Consider the following 18,183-nt stretch of genomic DNA (forward strand, 5'->3'; position numbering starts at 1 on the left):
AGGGTTAAGATGCATGCCACAGCGGAGGGCTAGAGACCACCCGGAATATTTCATCCTGCTCCACTGAACCATTCACAATGTAGTGCACAAAATCACCATGGCGTATAACAGCCAAACGGGTGTGGTAAGCCGCATCACAACTGGTGCCCGACTGGCTGTGTAGGAGGTTTGCACAAGGTGAAATGAACCAGTTCTTAGACGGAACAGCTGTGCTATGGCCCCAGAGGTCACAAGGTGACCAGTTTCTGCATTTCTGTCATAAAGGTGGTGCTGTGGAGCATCTGGTTGCTGGTGCGCAATGTGATTAAGGGTAGGTAAACACTGGGAGCATCATGGTGTCGTCGTGGCATTTTTGTGAGGCACAGAAATTTTCTAAAACCGAATGAGCAGTTGTACAAACAGAAGTGTTTACTGCTTCAAGCAAACAGTAGCTTGCAGAACTTTTACCGTATAGCTCCTCCTCAGGGAAAAAATCCCTCGGGAACTTAAATTTGCTAACTTGCTTTGAAGTTGAAAGCCTAGAGATTATCAGACGTTTTTACTGCTACATGGTGTTTGTGTCTCTTTCGTCTTTCAACACGAATCATTCCAACAGGCACAGTGGCCGCATCTCCATGTTGAAACCTCCCCCACAGTCGGTGCCAGGTTCGCGCTGTGGTTAGGGTACCTGGCTGCTGCTTTGGCGATCTGGGTCAAATCCCACACGAAGTCAATTTATTTTTTCTTCTCAGTGGCAGCCTTTTCGTACCGTTCGAGCTGACGATGACTATGAACACAGTCACTTTTTACATTTGACGAGACACCCAAGGCTTTTTCCCCCCGACATAAATGGTGCACAACAAACATACGGCATGACTAGAGCAAATAATCAAGCTTTCCTGTATCGGACCCCCACTGTTCTGACAAATTCATGCCACCCAAATCAGTCAAGTGTTAATAAACATTGACTGGTTTGTGTTTTGTAAAATTCAGTATTTTTGTGCTACCACTATCTTCAGTTCACTTTCCAGTCATCAGGAAAACAAAGAATGGGTGTAATAGCAGCATTATTCTTCGTTCACACACACCATGCGTCTACATGACCGTGTAAGATACCACCATGAAGACAAATGACTGTGGACTTTCGGATACCTTTATTTCTCAAATAGACAATTTTCTAAGGCAGTGCATCTCTCAACCCTCCACTCGCGAAACCAACAAACACAAAAGATTGACATTTCTACAAGCTTCTGCGGTGGTCGGCTTGCTTGCTCATACAGCTTTCTGCGCCATCTGCTCTATGGTGGCCAAGACTTGATCAGCTGACAGCCCAGCAAGTGAAGCATGGCTCTCTTTTCCAAATGCTGCAGTGCAACAAGCACGATCTTAGATTGCAAATAATCGACAACAGCTGCATCATGTGAGCGAACACTTGATATTTACAATTATGAAAACAATAAAAGTTGGCTCTGCCGCACTTTTTGTTAGTCTTTTCCAAACAGCTGTGCAAAAAAGCCTGACAACATAATGCTTTGCTAGAACGAGCATGCTAACCGGAGTATCACAGCTGAAGTGGAACACTGTTTGCACATAAAATTGACAAATCAAAGATATGTGTTTGAGCGAACACTTGACATTTACAATTATGAAAACAATAAAAGTTGGCTCTGTTGCACTTTTTGTTAGTCTTTTCCAAACAGCTGTGCAAAAAAGCCTGACAACACAATGCTTTGCTAGAACGAGCATGCTAACCGGAGTATCACAGCTGAAGTGGAACACTGTTTGCACATAAAATTGACAAATCAAAGATATGTGTTGTAAATAAATAGTATTGGCAAGTTATTATAGTAGTAGTTATAATAATAGTAGTATCAGCAACAAGTTATTTATGGTTGTGTTGTGTAATTTAACCCGCACAATGCATTATTTGACCATTTAACACAGAGCCTTAGTTTACCTGTGGTTTGTAGTCAAAGAGAAAATACCGCACACCATTAACAGTCAACACATCAGCTGTCCTAATGACATTTGAAACATGTTTTCTTGGTCTCTGAGCCTTCTAATTTCCACCCATTTTATGGTCAATACAACCTGTGGTTCGTAGTCAAAGTGGTTCGTAGTTTACCTGTGGTTCGTAGTCAAAGAGAAAATACCGCACACCATTAACAGTCAACACATCAGCTGTCCTAATGACATTTGAAACATGTTTTCTTGGTCTCTGAGCCTTCTAATTTCCACCCATTTTATGGTCAATACAAACTTTTCATTTATTCACAACCACGTGACACAAGGCCAACATAACAGCATTTTGCTAAGTTTAGCCCTTTGGACTCGCAATAGTGTCATCCATAGCCAACATCACAGAAGCAGCGGGTCAGTTCAGGCAAGCATTTGCACGGTTTTGTTTGCCGGTGCCAGCCGCTGCACCACAATCAATGGAAAATGACCAAAACTAAAATGTTTTTGCCTCATCACAAACAGAATAATATATGCATGAAATTTAGTAGCTTATTGGAGGTGAACATTACTTTTGTCACCCATTTTTGACGATCTTAGCTTTGTTGCCCGCAACTTTCTTAATTAAGCTGCATGCCTGCTGGACCCCAGCCAACATAAACCATGCCTTCTAGCATGCTCTAGTCATGTAGTCTACAGCGTAAGTTTGTCAACACTTGCAACCGTGTCCAGCGAAGACAAAGGTATGTCCAGCTTCGCAAGCACCGAAACCGCTGTTCAATACAAAAAATGCAAGCAAGCACCTTGTTTTACGGAACGCCGCCGTTTACCAGACACGAATTAAGGCTTATCCTATCCTGTTAGACTCTGCGAGTGAGGTTTTACCCTTGAGCAGTGATAACACGACATGCTCGATGGGGCTGAAGGTAGATAACTGCGCATGTTGTAAACCTCCAGATATAGTGCAAAAACTGCATTACTGGTTTGGAGTAGGTTCTAGTGCATGGCAGAATGCCTGCTGCTGTAGATGAAACATAATTGGCAGTCAGCTGGCACAGCGGCCTATAGGTAGGTTAGGGAGGCACCATAATGCTGTGACATGGTGTTACATCGGCTTCAAATGGCATTTCTGGCAGCTCCAAAACTGCTCTAAAAGCCCTTTCTGGCTGCTCCAAGCCTGCTACAAAAGGCACTTTTGGCTGCTCCCAGGACTGCTCCCAAACCCCTGTAACCAGTTCCACCCCTGAATGATAAGTGAATGCTCAAAGATTTCAAACTTGGCAGCCAGACAGCACCACATGTTCATGCTTCTTTGTAATGCAGACAGTAGCATTGTCAGGCAACTGATAGAACCTTTTTTGGCATTCACCTAACAACAGAGTAAGAAAGGATTAGAAAACAGCAACACCATTTGCTAATGGGATGCATGCATGACCCATCTGTGAACTTAGGGAACCACACTGAGTATAGCATGGCGTTAACTTTACACCGCTTTAATGTATCGTATTCATTGTGTTCCCAGAACTATGGGTCTGTAATGTTATAGTATTACAGACCCATTACGCACCTAAAGTGGAAAAGGCGGTATTACAAAGTCGGAACTGGCTGGGACAGCTTAGCTTTACACCTAGCTTTTGAACACGTGCATCAGCATGGCAGCATGCATGCGCAGCTCTAATCAATTACAAAAAGCCACACGGCAAAGGTAGTGCGAAAGCAAAATGGATCTTGTCAGATGCCATTGCAGAGTTATGTTAAAATATGCTATCTCGTGATGGATTCTTTGGTTGTCCAATCCCTAGGGGCATCCTGCCACAATCACCATCATATATATGTTACCGTTTCATCACAGCTGTGATTTGGTTCGAAAATTTATGAGTGTTTGGTGGAGTGATCAAGAGTGTTTTTCTCCACCACCACTTATCTAGCGACAGTTTTTAAAGTGACCTAGGCTGAGACCCCGCTGCATGCTGAGTTATCACTACATCTGACCTTCCTAAAGCTGTTTTTCTAGCAACGAGAGGTCCTGGGTTCACTTTTCGGTCAGTGCATTTCGAATACAGACGTGCTTATTTCGCGTCAATAGCTGTTTTTAGTTCTGACATTTAAAGTAACAACAGAATTTAATAACGCTACACAGCTTCATGTAGCCACATCAGCAGATACAAAGACATGCACAGGCGAAAAAACACGTTTCTGAACTTGGTGGAACACGGCTCTTACCATAACGGGCGTAAACCTTGGGTTGCACACCGCTACATTCCCGAATCAGGACAGGCAAGGTTGGGTTGCTGTTTTTTACGCCGCGGTAGTGCTTCATCACAAACTCCCTGCACGTAAAACAGTAGGATGAACCCCATTTGCGCCGTAAAAAGACTTCCGAAACTTAATACAAGCACAATGTCCACAATAACGTATCGAGAATCTACTCTTCACCGCACTGCCCTTGACTGCCCTTGGCATCCTTTAAAGCTTTCCTAAAATGTACAAATATGTAGCTAAGCAAGACCAAAACAGAATTAAATCAACCAACTTATCATCTTTGGGGCACGTAATAAGACTGAGCAAGAGATCAAATAACGATCGACGAGGAGAACCATGCTGTGCTGCTACTCTTGCTGTCAGTTTATGACGCCAAGCGGAATACCCAAAATGGCACCCAAAAGACAGGTGATAAAAGATTCCAGCCTTACCTAACACCGGCACTTTCAGGGGATTTCTGGCAAAGGTGCAGCCTCAGTTCTTTTAGGTGGCTACCGAACTTTGCAGCAGCTCTTGCGCCAGCCATTTTTGCGCACTGCTTGGATTGGATTGGCTGCAATCGGACGGATGATGGATGCTTCAAAACATCTCAAAATTTATTAATCAGGCCAAATTAAGCCGCCTCTAACTTCTAAGTTATTATCACCTCGCGAAGTTTTGGACGTTATCAACTGACAATTTAACAGCGTTTTGCGGTAAGCTTTTTATTAGCAGGAAGTGGGGGCCGTTGCTTCCTTACATATTCCCTCCAATTCCCTTCGTTTATTTCATGTGAGTTATTGAGGGAGTCATTTATTGAAATAGAAAGTGGAAAAGAAGTGGACCGGAGATATTTTGAACTCCTTTGGGAGTTCACCAGCATACAACGCAGCTCGGGGGAAGTGACAACGCACCACGTCCCAGGGATGTCCCAAAAAAAGTGCTCATCCCATCTCCTAAAGCGTACCTCCTACTTCTGTACGCTTTTTACAATGTGGAAGCGGACAGACTTCCACATTGGGATCATCTCTAAAACCTCTAACATATATAGGTTACAGTCAGGACATCCACCCCCTAAAGCGTAGCTCCCGACGGGGGCATAACCTTCAGACTTCCCCATTGGGATTATCCCTAAAACCTCCAACATTGGTTACGTTCAGGGCCTCTGTCTTCTTTCGTTTTCGAGAGGCGACCGCAACTCATCGCCGATTACCAAATAGCTTGCACTGACGTCACTATAGCTGCCATGTCGGATATCTGCCGCTCTTATCCTCAGCAGCGCTAAAATGGTTGGTTGCCATGAAGCACCTAGCCGCAGATAATAGACACTGGCTGTCGGCTTTTCCTTTAAATGACCCCACGTCCACTAGCACGGACATAATGCAACGCACCATGTACAAGCTAGCCTCATGGTAAAACAATGCTTTAGAAACAACGGCATCACACTTCAACCGTGCGCTTACAGTGAACTAGAATAGCTTTATACGTGGGCTTCACCAGGGAACTCACATTGCATTGTTCTGTTATGTTTACAGTTCTTTGTATTGCTATGTGGGGTCATTCAGTCTAAATGTTTGTTCATAAAACTCGATATACCACCAAACATTGCAAGTAGCTGTTACTGTTCTGCGTTTAATTTGTTTATGCATGATAGACCAGTTCAGAATGTGACCCGTATACTTATGATTTCTCTTCTATTCATTTCTGTCTTTAACCTCATCCCTGACACCAAAATGTACCGGTGCACGCGTGGTTTCGACCTCACAATAAATGCATTTTACTATTACCACCAACAAAGCAAATTCATGTGTGTCAGAAACTTGCATATGTTTAGTTGCTTCACGTTAACCAAAGCATCGTCACATTTCCAATGCAGTCCTTGCATTCCACTTTATTCAGTGCCACATTCTTTTTTTTTACTTTAGGGAATCTGGTGGTTACCTAACGCAATTTATTTCACACCGTTGCAATAATAACAAAGTTGACCACTGAGAATTGGAATTTTTAATGCGAAAGCATCGGTCAACTCAGTGGGTGCGAAATTCGGCGTCCCTGGCAAGCCAGTGCCATCATCAACTGTCAAGAGTTGTGTTAGGGTGACCTAGTTGTGCAGACGGCGGGAAGAATATGCAAAACAGTATACTGTGGGTTCTAGCTCGGGATCCCCCAAAATAAATCTATCACTAATTTGCACGCCTGCCCATTCGTTACTCCACGACAATCAAGCAGCCCTGGGGTCTTGCAAACCGGTCATCATTGTAGGATGATGACCTGGCAGTATGGCGAAGCATTGGGTGAGGGTGAGGGGGGTGGGGGTGGGGGGAATACCCATCAGCACTAAAGATTTTATCTCAACTCGTGCCACTTAAACACACAGGAACCTGGGGAAGGAGGGAATACATGTTTATTTAGCGATGGCTGACGCTCAAAAGTGAGAGAGGAGGCGAGGGGGGGGCGCTGTTCCGGGCGCGTTTCTCATTATTCTTTTCCGTTGCATCCTTTCCTTTACTCAGTTACTATGACTCGGCACATACGAGTTCGCATCGCACGCTAAGCGGACATTTAGAGGGAATGTGCTTTAGCTGCTAGCCTAATTGCCACTTGCTAAAATTGCTCATGTCCCTCAGCACATGTATCTAACATACGCTTTTGGGTCAAAATCCACAGAGCGTCCACCTCGCCTTCAGGAGTGTCCTGGTACAAAACTCACTCAGATCCTAATATACCCGTTCGCTTTCACACCCAAGAACTTAAATTTGTTTACAGGAACTTCGCTGAGAATTTCGGCGCCAATCAGAGCATTCTTAACAGCACAGCTGTATAAACCGACACAAATCCGTCCGTCGGAGACAGAACACCCCGAGCGCACGGGAGCGCGTGCCTCGCGGCGACCGCCCGCGTCGTCCAGGCTTGCGCGGGGCCTTACGCCACGTGAGGAGCTCCCGCCTTCGTCGCCGTCGTCGTGTAGCGATCGTGCCGCCGCGCCGAAGACGATGATGACGAATCTGTCGAGCGATCCCTTCACAATCCACACTTGTAGAACTGAAGAAGTGGAGGTCTACAAAGGCGAGGACGCGCTACAAGAAGACGGCACAGCAGCGTAACGTCGGAAGACGACGACGAAAGGTATGACGATGACTGCTACTGAATAAAACGCTGTACACACCTTAATGGCCTTTGCTTTATAGTGCCGTCCAAAACGGATTTGCACACTGCTGGGGGGGGAGTTTGGTTTCTCCTTCTCTCCTGGGATCCGCAGTGTAGGTCGACCCACAGCTATGTTACTTCTCCATCCTTGCACCACTAGTGCAAGCTGCGCCAATTTTTTTAACTTTTTTTAAATCCTTTAAACCGTCCGCCATTTTGTGCGCTTCAGAGGGGGTGTAGGCCCGTTCGTCACATGGCGTTTCGTCATAGGCCGGTTCGTAATAGGCCGTTTGGTCATATAGGATCATTCGTCATAGGCCAGTTTGTCACTTAAGAAACTTCGTCACAGGAACGCAAAAACAAAATTCGTGGCTTTTTTTAGACGTAAGTGGTGATGAGGCATGACTATAACTACTTTGAACACCTTTTCGCAGTACCGGTCCTCTTAGCGGCCGCCACGGCGATCCTAAACTGGCAGTAGGGCACGCCAAAAAAAAAAAAAAAAAAAAACTAGTCCATACCGCTCCCACCCGTCCTCCTTGCCTTTCACATGAATGTCACGGTAGCAGGCGCGCGCTCGTGTGACTAATTTGCAGTGGCCGTAGCACTCCTTTTTCTTCAATTTTTTTCATTTTCGTTGCTCCCTCACTGGTAAAAAAGTGCTCACAGGGTGGTCATTTTTGCCCCATTCCTTGGAAAGTCTTTTTTTGTGTGCACATAAGAACTCACTCGAACTGTCCGAAATGAGCATATAAAAACCGCTCCCCAAGCAGCTAGCTGAGGGGGCGCCCTTTTGTTTATTTTGCCCGAGAGCTACTGCCAAGAATGGCGGACCGGCGCCCCGCGCATGCGCAGATGGCGGAGAAAGGTCCATTAAATAATTAGTTGCACCACTTGTATTAAACCGCTAATAAGTGACACGAAATGGCCCATGTGAAATTTCCAAGAACGAGAAGGTCGGTGCTACCACTTTCCCTATTACGGGACCACTTAGAACCGGACCACAGCGTGTTCTACTAACCACAGCTAACCACAGCGTGTTCTGCACCTGGCAGAGGCAGACATACCAGTCACAATAAAGTAAGCTTAAACAGCCAGTTAGAAGACTGCTGGCACCCGCCGCGGTGGCTCAGTGGCTAAGGCGTTGCGCTGCTGAGCACGAGGTCGCGGGTTCGATTCCCGGCCGCGGCGGTCGCTTTCTGATGGAGGCGGAAAGCAAAAACACCCGTGTGCACGAGATTTCGGCGCACGTTAAAGATCCCCAGGTGGTCAAAATTAATCCGGAGCCCTCCACTACGGCGCGCCTCATCGCCTGCGTTGCGTCGGCGCGGTATCAAATCTAGAACCGGACGTCTGGCCCGTCTTCCAAGAATTTTGTTGGGCTACGTCCCTGTCTCACTTTTCTATCTTGGGTTGTTGAACTCGTATCTATATTCTTGTCCGAATACGTCCCCCTACTTGCCCACTCTGGCTTGCATTCTTTGTTGAGCTTTGCTAGATGTACGGCCCAAAGTACAAAAAAAAAAAAACTAACTAAACCTGTGCCTCGTTTCTCTTTTTCGAAAAAAAACAACAACACAGTGGACATTATTTTGCGCACCTGTGACCAACTTTCCGAAGTGACAAACCGGCCTATGACGAATGATCCTATGTAACCAAACGGCCTATTACGAACCGGCCTATGACGAATGATCCTATGTAACCAAACGGCCTACTACGAACCGGCCTATGACGAAACACCATGTGACGAACGGGCCGTATCCCCTTCAGAGGCTGAGGAGAAAGACCTTATTCAAGTGGTGGGTGGGCAGAGTCCTTAGTTAGTTCCACCCGCCGTCTTCGCTCTTTCGGTCAGCCACAGCTGTCTATTTGGGGCAGAGATGACAAGTTCTCTCTACCACTGCTCGTAGGTACAACTGGGAATTGGATTCAAGTCTGGGTTATTTTGGCACTCCCAGACCATGGGATAGAGAGCGCGTTGGTTACAATGTTTGCACTAGGAGGTATAGAGTGTGAGTGGATGGCGCGTCTCGGGGGGTGTGGGAATGTGTTTGTGTGGGAACGTGTTTGTCGCTGAAAGTAGTGAGAGGGTGTTCCGCCAGGTCATCATCCTACAATGGTGACCGTTTTGCAAGACCCAAAGGCTGCTTGATTGCCGCGGAGTAACGAATGGGCAGGCATGCAAATTAGTGCTATATTTATTTTGGGGGATTCTGGGCGAACATACATTGCTGTTTTGGATATTATTCATCTACACAACACTTGATAGTTGGGGATGATGGTATTGGCTTGAGTCTTTGCTATGGCTAACGCGATCGCCGCCCATATTGTTTGCTGTCTGAGTGCCAGCTAGGGACGCCGAATTTCGGACCCACTGAGTTAACCAATGCTTTCGCATTAAAAATTCCAATTCTCAGTGCTCGACTTTGTTATTAATGCAACGGTGTGAAATAAAATACGTAAGATAGCCACCATACTCCCTAAAGTAAAAAAAGAAAGAATGTGGCACTGAATTAAAGTGCAATGCAAGGACTGCATTGGAAATGCGACCAAACTAGACACAAGTTTTTTACACACATTACGAATTTGCTTTGTTAGGTGGTGGTTATGGTAAAATGCCTTTGTTGTGGGGTCGACACCACGTGCACTAACACATTTTGATGTCAGAGATGAGGGTAAAGACAGAAGGGAATCGAAGAGAATCCATTCTGGGCTGGTCTATCATGCACAAACAAATTCAACGCAGAACAGTGATTTTTTTTTTCTCCTGGAATGAAAGATTACATATTTAGTTACGTGCCTGCAGCAGAAAATGTATACCTGGTCCCAGCTGGTTTATGGTTAAATTCCCAGCTCAAACCAGCTGGTCCCAGCTGGTGTTATCTGTGTTAGCAGCTGGTGTTATCAGATAACACCAGCTTGTGTTGTTTCTACAGAAGCTTTCTTTCCCTTTTCGTGGCAAGAGGATTCGCGTCCGAGGTTTCTTTCAATCGAGTGTACCCTATAAACAACGCTTGATCAGTAAGAACGTATACTGCTTTGGCGCTACATTGTATGGTTGGCGTAGCCAAACCGTTTATCATTTAATAGCAGGAGATCGTTACATGACTTCACACACCTAAACTTGACTGAACCAGGCCCAAAAAGCACATTCAGTGTTAAATACTTTATTCATCGAGAAGAATGATGTAGAACCATTGAACAAATGAAAAACAATAATTAATGCAACATATATTGAGCTAAACTGTCGCATTAGAAACCAGGCGCAAGTCGTCCACTGAACACGAGAGCACGTGGTTCATGCATCGCACAACTCGTCGATACGCGAAAGGACGTTAAATGACGAAACGTCGGGAGATCACAGTCCTCCAACAGTCCGAGTAGCACTGAGCTCACATTTGGTAGCGTTTTCCAACGCGGCGATTACCGATTCAGAGAACCCCCACCAGGCTGACCGCATTTAATGTTGGCTTGCGCCCGGCCAGCGATGCTGGGGAAGTATGTCAGCAGTGTCCCTTGTACCACACTGTGTCTGATGACGATGACTGTGACGGTGACGAACGCTTTGTAGAGGGGATTGAGTGATCTCAGGTCTGTTGGGCTTGACGCAGGATACACACACAACATATATGCCTGACGTGGAAGTATGGGCCCGCTGGTTCATGGTAACTCGCTGTGCTATTAGTCGGCAGCTGGCTGTTCACGTGCACACGACATAACATTCAATCTGCAGTCTTCAGTAATTCACATGGGCTTATATCAGAAAGGAAGAGATGGGGCGCATTGCTGTGCTTTTCGTTGTGCTTGCACGTCCGCTTTGACCTTGAGCGGCGCACGGAGCGGCTGTTTCACTTCCGCCACCTCCAGGCGCATTCCTCCTGCTTTGCTCGTTTCCCTCTCCTATCTAAGCGGCCTCCCACTTCGTCTCGTCGATTTCGCAGATGGCTCGCGCTTACGCTTGCACGTAAAAGCGAAGTGCAATCACTGTGGTGTGGTATCGCACGTTTCGGCACCTGTGTTGTCGCGCGATGGTTCGCTTCGTCAACTCGTTAGCGTAGCATTAAATGGCTACGCTCAAGAGGATGGCCAAAGCTCGACCACATAGAAGTTCTCGGCGTTGTTATGAGGTGTGCATCGCCTGTGGCGGATCAGCCGGAGGTCCACGGGATTGTCGCTTGTTTGGTAGTACGCCTGCGAAGAGGAGAACGTGCATTGTTAAGCCCGTATATATTCAAACCAAATTTGGTTTGGCATTTGAACACAAATGCCATGAACGTCAGCGGTGCTTAAATCTGACCAAATAATGAAACTATTTCGAACTATCTACCCTGGTTGCTGCCCTTAATTTGAAGAAATAACATTTTGGTTTTAATTCGACAGAACGGGCACAACGAGTTTTCAGCTCGAATCGTTTACCTTTAACGCGAAATATAGTGTCCACGGCTTCTAAGAATGATGACGGAGGCTACGAACTTAAATAAAAAAATTGCGGACGCCGTCTTTAATACTATGACAGACACATTTTCACACTCAGCTGTCACGCTATACTTCATTGTATACTTGTGCCACGTACCGCCTCAATCCCGATTGCGTCATCGCTTGAGCCAACGACAGCTCGCTTGCCTCCGTCGTTGTCAGCCCTTTTTCCCTTAGTGCCTGGTTTGTAGAACTTAATTAGCAGGGGACATGACGGATGCACCAACTAGTTCATAGTTGCGCTGGTCCCTGTTCCTTTCCCAGCTCGCCCGCTCGTGTGTGTCTCCGGGCGAGTGCGAGTGGCTGGCTCACCCAGATGCCGAGGAAGTCGCACGACTCGAAGATGGCCGCCCTGCCGCGGTACTCTCCGTCCACGAAGCTCGCGATGGCCGTCCAGCGCGGGATGCTGGCGCAGTTGGTGCGCACGTGCTTGCCGGGCCTCCAGCTGAGCACCGAGTGGTCGCGCATGTGCGTACACTTCTCCCGCACCAGGGCCGCGCTGTCCGTTCCGTCCATGCTGGTCACCCAGCCGTCCACAAGGGGCCGCGGGTCCACGCACTCGATGGCCTCGCTCACTGCGGAACGCATTGAACGGGGGAAGAGCAAGATGGAATACATTGTACGATCATCCTGGGTTACGAAGTAAGAAACAAGAAGAAGAAGAAGAAGAAGAAGAAGAAGAAGAAGAAGAGGAGGAGGAGGAGGAGGCAAAACGTTTATTGAAAAAAAAAAAGAACGGTGGGTGGCATCCTCAGTTCAGGAGGCCGCGCGCCGCCGCTGCTCGCGTGGCCGAAGAAGAAGAAGTTTATTTAAGTGCGTAAGAAAAGAACATAAGTTAATGGACTACAGACAAGGGTCCCAAAGTCTGTGACTGTACTAGGACCCTCGATGAGTTATTACAGAGGTAATAATTACAAAAAAAATATTGGCAGCAACAGTACAACCATATAGCATGCTCAAAAAAAAAATAAAAAGGGTGATTTCATTTTAACTAACCCATCAAAATAGGAAAAGGAAAAGGTTCACAATTTACAAAACAAAACAAGATTGGCGTATCTAATTTCCATCAGGAATAAATCAGCAAAAAAGTGAAGCAAAGACTAATTGACAGGACAAAAGATGTTTTTTTATGGATGACTACACGCACATAAATAATTTAACAGCAGGTGGTAAAAAGTAAATTTGGCCGCTTCCGGAGGCTTCGATTCCGGGAGCGGCCAAATAACGTCCCAAGCCTTTGGAGCACTTTAAGCTGGCGGAATCTGGTAGAGGAAGGAGAAACTGCGCGGACGTCGCCATCGGCCTTCCGCCGGGCCGCCGGAACTTGGCGTGGCCACGAAACCAATGTAGCCGCTACCATATTGTCCATCAGGCGCCGCTATCACCTCGTTTCTAGGTCGCAGCTGCGAAGCCTCTTAGTCGCGTTGGTATTCACTGTGACATTATCCGGTCACTTTCTCACACCCGCCACAATGGGCGTTTCACTTCGAAAATATTCTTTCCCCCTTGAATCCTCAGCTGAGAGTGTAACCTTAGTCGTCGGCTCTTATTCCGGGACCTTATAGTTGTTTTCGCACTTCTTTCACTATGTTCTCATTGTTAACTATATTTTTCATACATATTCGCAATTGTGAAGGCAGGTTTTACGTATGGTAAGCACATGTTATGAATTAATATTAAAGCCAGCCTGTAGTTTCGGCCTTGTGTCACAACCGAATATATACGAACCGAAAGCCCCGAAGTCATGATATGAGCTTGAACAGCAGTGTATTGGTCTAATATGGAACGTGGCATTTCCCGCAGGCTTCATACGACTCGTCTTTGAAGAAACTATGACATTCCGCCAAAGAAAGCAATAATTTGTTACGAGCTAAATATCGGGCATGGTCACCGTCCCAGGTCAGCACAGCCTGGCTAAGCTTCCGTATTATTCGTAACAGTGGGATTTTTAACTATACGTTACAACCTGCCCCTTGTCGGTTATCCTGTAGCAATCATTTCAAAGGTAACGTAAAAAAATCCTTATGCTTACCAGTGACCACAACGAGAACCAGAAGAGCACTACTGCACACGCCGACAGCCTTCATTTCGCCGCCGTCTTCCGCAGTGGCTTGGTCTCCAACGTTTGCGGGAAAGCCATTCCATCGGACGCATTCTGAAGTATTTATATGGCCCAGCGTCTATATTTTGGGGTTTCCCACGTTGCGCGACGTGTGTCGTAGTATAGAGATTCTTACGCACCATGAACGATTAGCTTCCGCCTGTCACCCTCTTCCACAGCTGTATCGATAAATGCCGCGAGTACAATAGAGCGATAAAAGCGCTGCCCTTGCACTCGATCCCGTAATCTATCTCTACGTCAGGCTTTACGAAGAACCCGTGAATTACTCACCAGGTGACCGTAACAATTGACCCTCGTCGGCGCCGGTTTGAACCTTTCTCTCCAGCTTCACGGCTTGCAGAGACCGATGCAATACCTGCATGATAGCCAAACGGCGGACTTGTCGAAGCTGACCTCTTTTTTCACTAAGCTCACTTTCTTACAAACCCAAGTAAAGAAGGGCTCAAGTAAAAAATTGTGGCACTGACGTAAAACGCCGCAGTGCCGTCTGCTTTCTTTCTATGTGTACGAATGGTGAGCTCAGCAACGGAAAAGTTAGGACACCCGCCGCGGTGGCTCAGTGGCTAAGGCGCTCGGCTGCTGAGCACGAGGACGCGGGCTCAATTCCCGGCCGCCATGGCGAAAAGAAAAAGCGCCCGTGTGTAAGAGATTTCGGCGCACCTTAAAAATCCCCAAGTGGTCAAAATTAATCTGAAGCCCTCCACTACGGCGTGCCTCATTGCCTGCGCTGCGTCGGCGCGTTAAACCCTACAATCAATCAATCAATCAATCAATCAATCAATCAATCAATCAATCAATCAATCAATCAATCAATCAATCAATCAATCAATCAATCAATCAATCAATCAATCAATCAATCAATCAATCAATCAATCAATCAGAATTTAAGAAACTATACAGTAGCCACGGTCCGAACGCGGCTTTATTCTAAATTTCATCGCATAGCGTTAATAAATTTCCATGCAATCACGCGCCATGGCGCATGCTCAGAATGAGCTGCATAGTGCTTCTTCAAATTATTACATGTGAACCGACATTGTTTTTTATCAGTCATTTGATTTTCCCATGCGGTTGCGTCACAGATAGTCGTATAATTATGACCACGATTTGGGCTGTGCAACCTCATCAGTCCGTTGTGCCTTTCACTGGGTGCGGGGTTACCGCAGCTCGATCACAGGCACGATTCTTCCGCACTCCAACCCTTCGTCTGTTTCGGACATCCGCATTTTCCGCGGAGGAGCGTACACGTTCGCAGCGATGGTGCCACGAGGCGGCGCGAATTGTTTATTTGTAGCGCCGTGATTTGACCCCACCAACACGACTGCAGATACAGAGCGGCTTCAGTTGAGTTGGCACGACACACGCACACCAGTTTCAATTTGGCGCTGGCCGGTCACGTGAGGCCCACGACATTTGGCAGCCTATGCTGTGAAAGTTACCCATCTCCTGCACTGTTGAGGTAAGAGCAAGTGGCGCTTGAGTGCGTGCCATGTCTCATTGGCGTGCATACGTGGCTCTGCAGCGTTGTACTCGCAACGACCGAGGCATATGAGTGCTCCGAGTACAAAGCGCGTGGGGAGGCTCCAGGAGAACGCCAGAACAGCGCGAGCAGAGATACGTTGAGCGGAGCTAACGTGCCTGCGTAGTGGTTCGTGCCCGAAAGGGCGGGCAGTTCCTAGTTGGTCCTCAACTTCGTAAGCTTCGTTCGACCGATTCCCAAAAACATGCACCCAAAATTTCATCTTGACGGGCGGATTCATCGATCCACGACACTAGATAAAAAATTTCCCCCTTCTCGGCGAGCGACGCTCTATGTCGATGCCGCAGAATATCGGCATAAAGATGCATTCACCATTGCTGTAATTCACTCCACGTCATCTCACCATCTTGCAACCTTCACCATTCACGCCCGTCACCCGCATGTCGCGGAAGAGGCGGCAAATGCACTAGCATTAACCCAAAGGCCCACCCCTGAAATTGCATTTTCGGATTCGAAAACGGCCGTTCAAAACTTTGCCAAAGGGATCATTTTCACCCCGGCACAGAAAATTCTCGATCTAAATTCGCCATCCGACACGGTCGAACTCCAATGGTTCTCGGCTCACACGGGCATTGGAGGGATAGAGACGGCCCACACGGCAGCCCGAGCACTTGTCACCCGGGCGTACGATGTGGACTCTTCCCTCCATGGAGCCAGATCGACCAGGGACAGTCTCCTCACATTCCGGGAGGTCACACAGCATTACCACCTCTCCCGTCGCAAGCTTCCCCCCGCTCACTCATCCCTCACTCTGGAGGAGGAACGCCTCTGGCGCCAACTCCAAACGAAATCTCTACCGTGCAGAGCCGTCCTTCATCATGTCCACCCCTCCCTCTACCCATCCTCGCTCTACCCCCGCTGCGGTGAAAAAGCCACGGTCCAGCACCAAATGTGGGCTTGTGCAGGGGACCCATTCCCTCCAATTAATTCTCCTGACCAGTGGATGGAGGCGTTGGGCCGCTCGGACCCCCAGCTCCATAAGGAAAGAGCTCGTGACTCGAGCGGCTGAAGTCGTCGCGACCCTCCGGGTCGTGCCCACCGCGCCCTAACCCTTTATGTGAATGAAAGTTATCTCTCTCTCTCTCTCTCTCTCTCTCTCTCTCTCTCTCTCTCTCTCTCTCTCTCTCTCTCTCTCTCTCTCTCTCTCTCGTAAGCTGCTCCGACTTTCACGAAATCAGCATTATTGTGGAGATGCCATGCGGTATACGTCTTGAAATTTTCCGTAATTATTTTGTATTTTTGTTACTTTTTAGTTTTTCAAAATTTCGTTCGACCAATTCCCTCCATTTACGTTATTCTAACGAATACATTTATAACTTTTGCGAAATATGCATTTTTGTGGAAATGCAGGGCGTTACACGCTCCTGACTTTGGGGGTACTCGGCAAAGAATGCTACGCATAAAATACTTTACGTAAGAATTATGTCGTTTCGCTTGAGACGAGCATGCATGGCGGCGAATGCACACACGGACGTGCTGCTGCAGCAGCACGTCCGCATGTGAGTTTGCCGCTATGGATACCATACTGCTGGACGTGATGCTGCTAGTCGCGTCTGCTAGTTATACCAAGAAACCTCGCCTACTTTTCAAAGAAGAAAATTAGCGATCACTCAAAGCGAATATCCGACACGTTTAAGAAAGCTTCACATCTCAGTTTGAGTAACTTTGGAGGCAGTCACTCCTAATTTTTAAAACTTAAATCCTTCTAAGTTTCTTCGACAAGGTGTGTCACTCATTTACTGAAAACACGAAATGGCTGGAACGGAGAGCTGGTGGCATTTTCTTCAAGCTCGTCTAGTAAAAGCTTTTATGAATTTCCACTTGTTCGATTTTGCCCGAAACTTCCTTGTTTGACCCACCTGTGAAGAAGACTACAGTCGGCAATCGCGAGTGCTTTGAAGGGTACTCACCTAAGTTTCGAGATAAGCTGTAATATGCCATTGACTTTTCGTTTCCTTACCTGTAACTCCGGGGAGTAACCTCCAACAGCGCCGGAGCTTATCGCCGGGACGGTCCTGGAAACATGCATGCCCGTTCTCGTTGAAGCCCTTGACACTCTATAGTTGACTGGTAAAAGAGGCGTCCGCTCTTTTGCGTTGCCCCTCCACAGCCAGGAAATTCCTGAGGTTGGTCACACTTACGCCGTATGTGCTCACCGCATCGAGAAAAGAAAAGCGTAGGCCAAGTCCGATAACGACCCGTTGTGTGACGCCGGAACCTCGACACCTCCTTTGCCGTTACTCGCCTCTTCTGAAGTGCGGACAGAGCACATATTGACGAAGGACGAAGCAAATAAGTAGACAAAACAAGCGTTTGTGTTGTGCGCTTCTCTGCTTTGTCTTTTGCCAAAATGTGCGCTGTTCACACTTCAGTATCTAGTCACTGTACCTAATCTCCGCCTTTCCTGTCGTCCGCTCCTGTCAACCTACCTCGAAGGCCAGGAGAGGAATTCTGCGTTTTGTTTGTCGTTCTGTGCAGTTGTGACATAAGCAGTGAGGTTACCCGGTTGTACCTTACGCTATCCGTTTCGTGCTGTAGCACCCGCCACTCAAAAACGGACAAGACTCCGAATTTCAGCTCATCCACGAGCGCCGTTACTCGAACGCTGTTGTCATGGCCCAGTGCTAACCGTGTAAAATCGCGGCGCTGCGTTTAAAGGGGTCCTGAAATACCTTCCGCGGATGCCTGGATGTGCATGTAACCAAATAAAGCAATGTATTAG

General features: G+C 47.2%; 2 protein-coding genes across 3 annotated transcripts; both read right to left on the reverse strand.

The window, feature by feature from the left end:
- Positions 1-1,114: 1,114 nt before the first annotated feature.
- On the reverse strand, positions 1,115-4,803 carry Nd-b8 (NADH dehydrogenase (ubiquinone) B8 subunit). Its single transcript, XM_077700184.1, has 3 exons — positions 4,629-4,803; positions 4,159-4,265; positions 1,115-1,343 (listed from the first exon to the last, which is right to left on the reverse strand). Exons 1-3 carry the CDS (start codon positions 4,721-4,723, stop codon positions 1,252-1,254), a joined length of 294 nt encoding a protein of 97 aa, XP_077556310.1. The 5' UTR covers positions 4,724-4,803; the 3' UTR covers positions 1,115-1,251.
- A 5,671-nt stretch (positions 4,804-10,474) lies between these two features.
- On the reverse strand, positions 10,475-17,696 carry LOC144167740 (domesticated amidase effector 2-like). Of its 2 annotated transcripts, XM_077696918.1 has the most exons (4): positions 17,422-17,696; positions 14,192-14,276; positions 12,112-12,374; positions 10,475-11,514 (listed from the first exon to the last, which is right to left on the reverse strand). In XM_077696918.1, exons 1-4 carry the CDS (start codon positions 17,488-17,490, stop codon positions 11,398-11,400), a joined length of 534 nt encoding a protein of 177 aa, XP_077553044.1. In that variant the 5' UTR covers positions 17,491-17,696; the 3' UTR covers positions 10,475-11,397. The 2 variants fall into 2 exon arrangements, with proteins under 2 accessions (XP_077553044.1, XP_077553045.1); XM_077696919.1 differs by lacking the exons at positions 14,192-14,276; positions 17,422-17,696 and adding an exon at positions 13,832-14,158.
- Positions 17,697-18,183: the final 487 nt, after the last annotated feature.

The sequence above is a fragment of the Haemaphysalis longicornis genome, unplaced genomic scaffold, assembly GCF_048455015.1.
Source record: "Haemaphysalis longicornis isolate Haplotype H1 unplaced genomic scaffold, Haemaphysalis longicornis Haplotype H1 scaffold_2, whole genome shotgun sequence".
In the NCBI taxonomy this organism is placed as follows: domain Eukaryota; kingdom Metazoa; phylum Arthropoda; class Arachnida; order Ixodida; family Ixodidae; genus Haemaphysalis; species Haemaphysalis longicornis.

Coding starts and splice junctions, on each gene's coding strand:
- Nd-b8 (XM_077700184.1), bottom strand. CDS start 4,723: ATGGCTGGCGCAAGAGCTGCTGCAAAGTTCGGTAGCCACCTAAAAGAA. Junction 4,266..4,628: donor CCTGAAAGTGCCGGTGTTAG/GTAAGGCTGGAA, acceptor TTTTACGTGCAG/GGAGTTTGTGATGAAGCACT. Junction 1,344..4,158: donor CAAGGTTTACGCCCGTTATG/GTAAGAGCCGTG, acceptor GTTGCACTGCAG/CATTTGGAAAAGAGAGCCAT.
- LOC144167740 (XM_077696918.1), bottom strand. CDS start 17,490: ATGCATGTTTCCAGGACCGTCCCGGCGATAAGCTCCGGCGCTGTTGGA. Junction 14,277..17,421: donor GTTACTCCCCGGAGTTACAG/GTAAGGAAACGA, acceptor GCTATCATGCAG/GTATTGCATCGGTCTCTGCA. Junction 11,515..12,111: donor GCGACTTCCTCGGCATCTGG/GTGAGCCAGCCA, acceptor TCCTCTTCGCAG/GCGTACTACCAAACAAGCGA.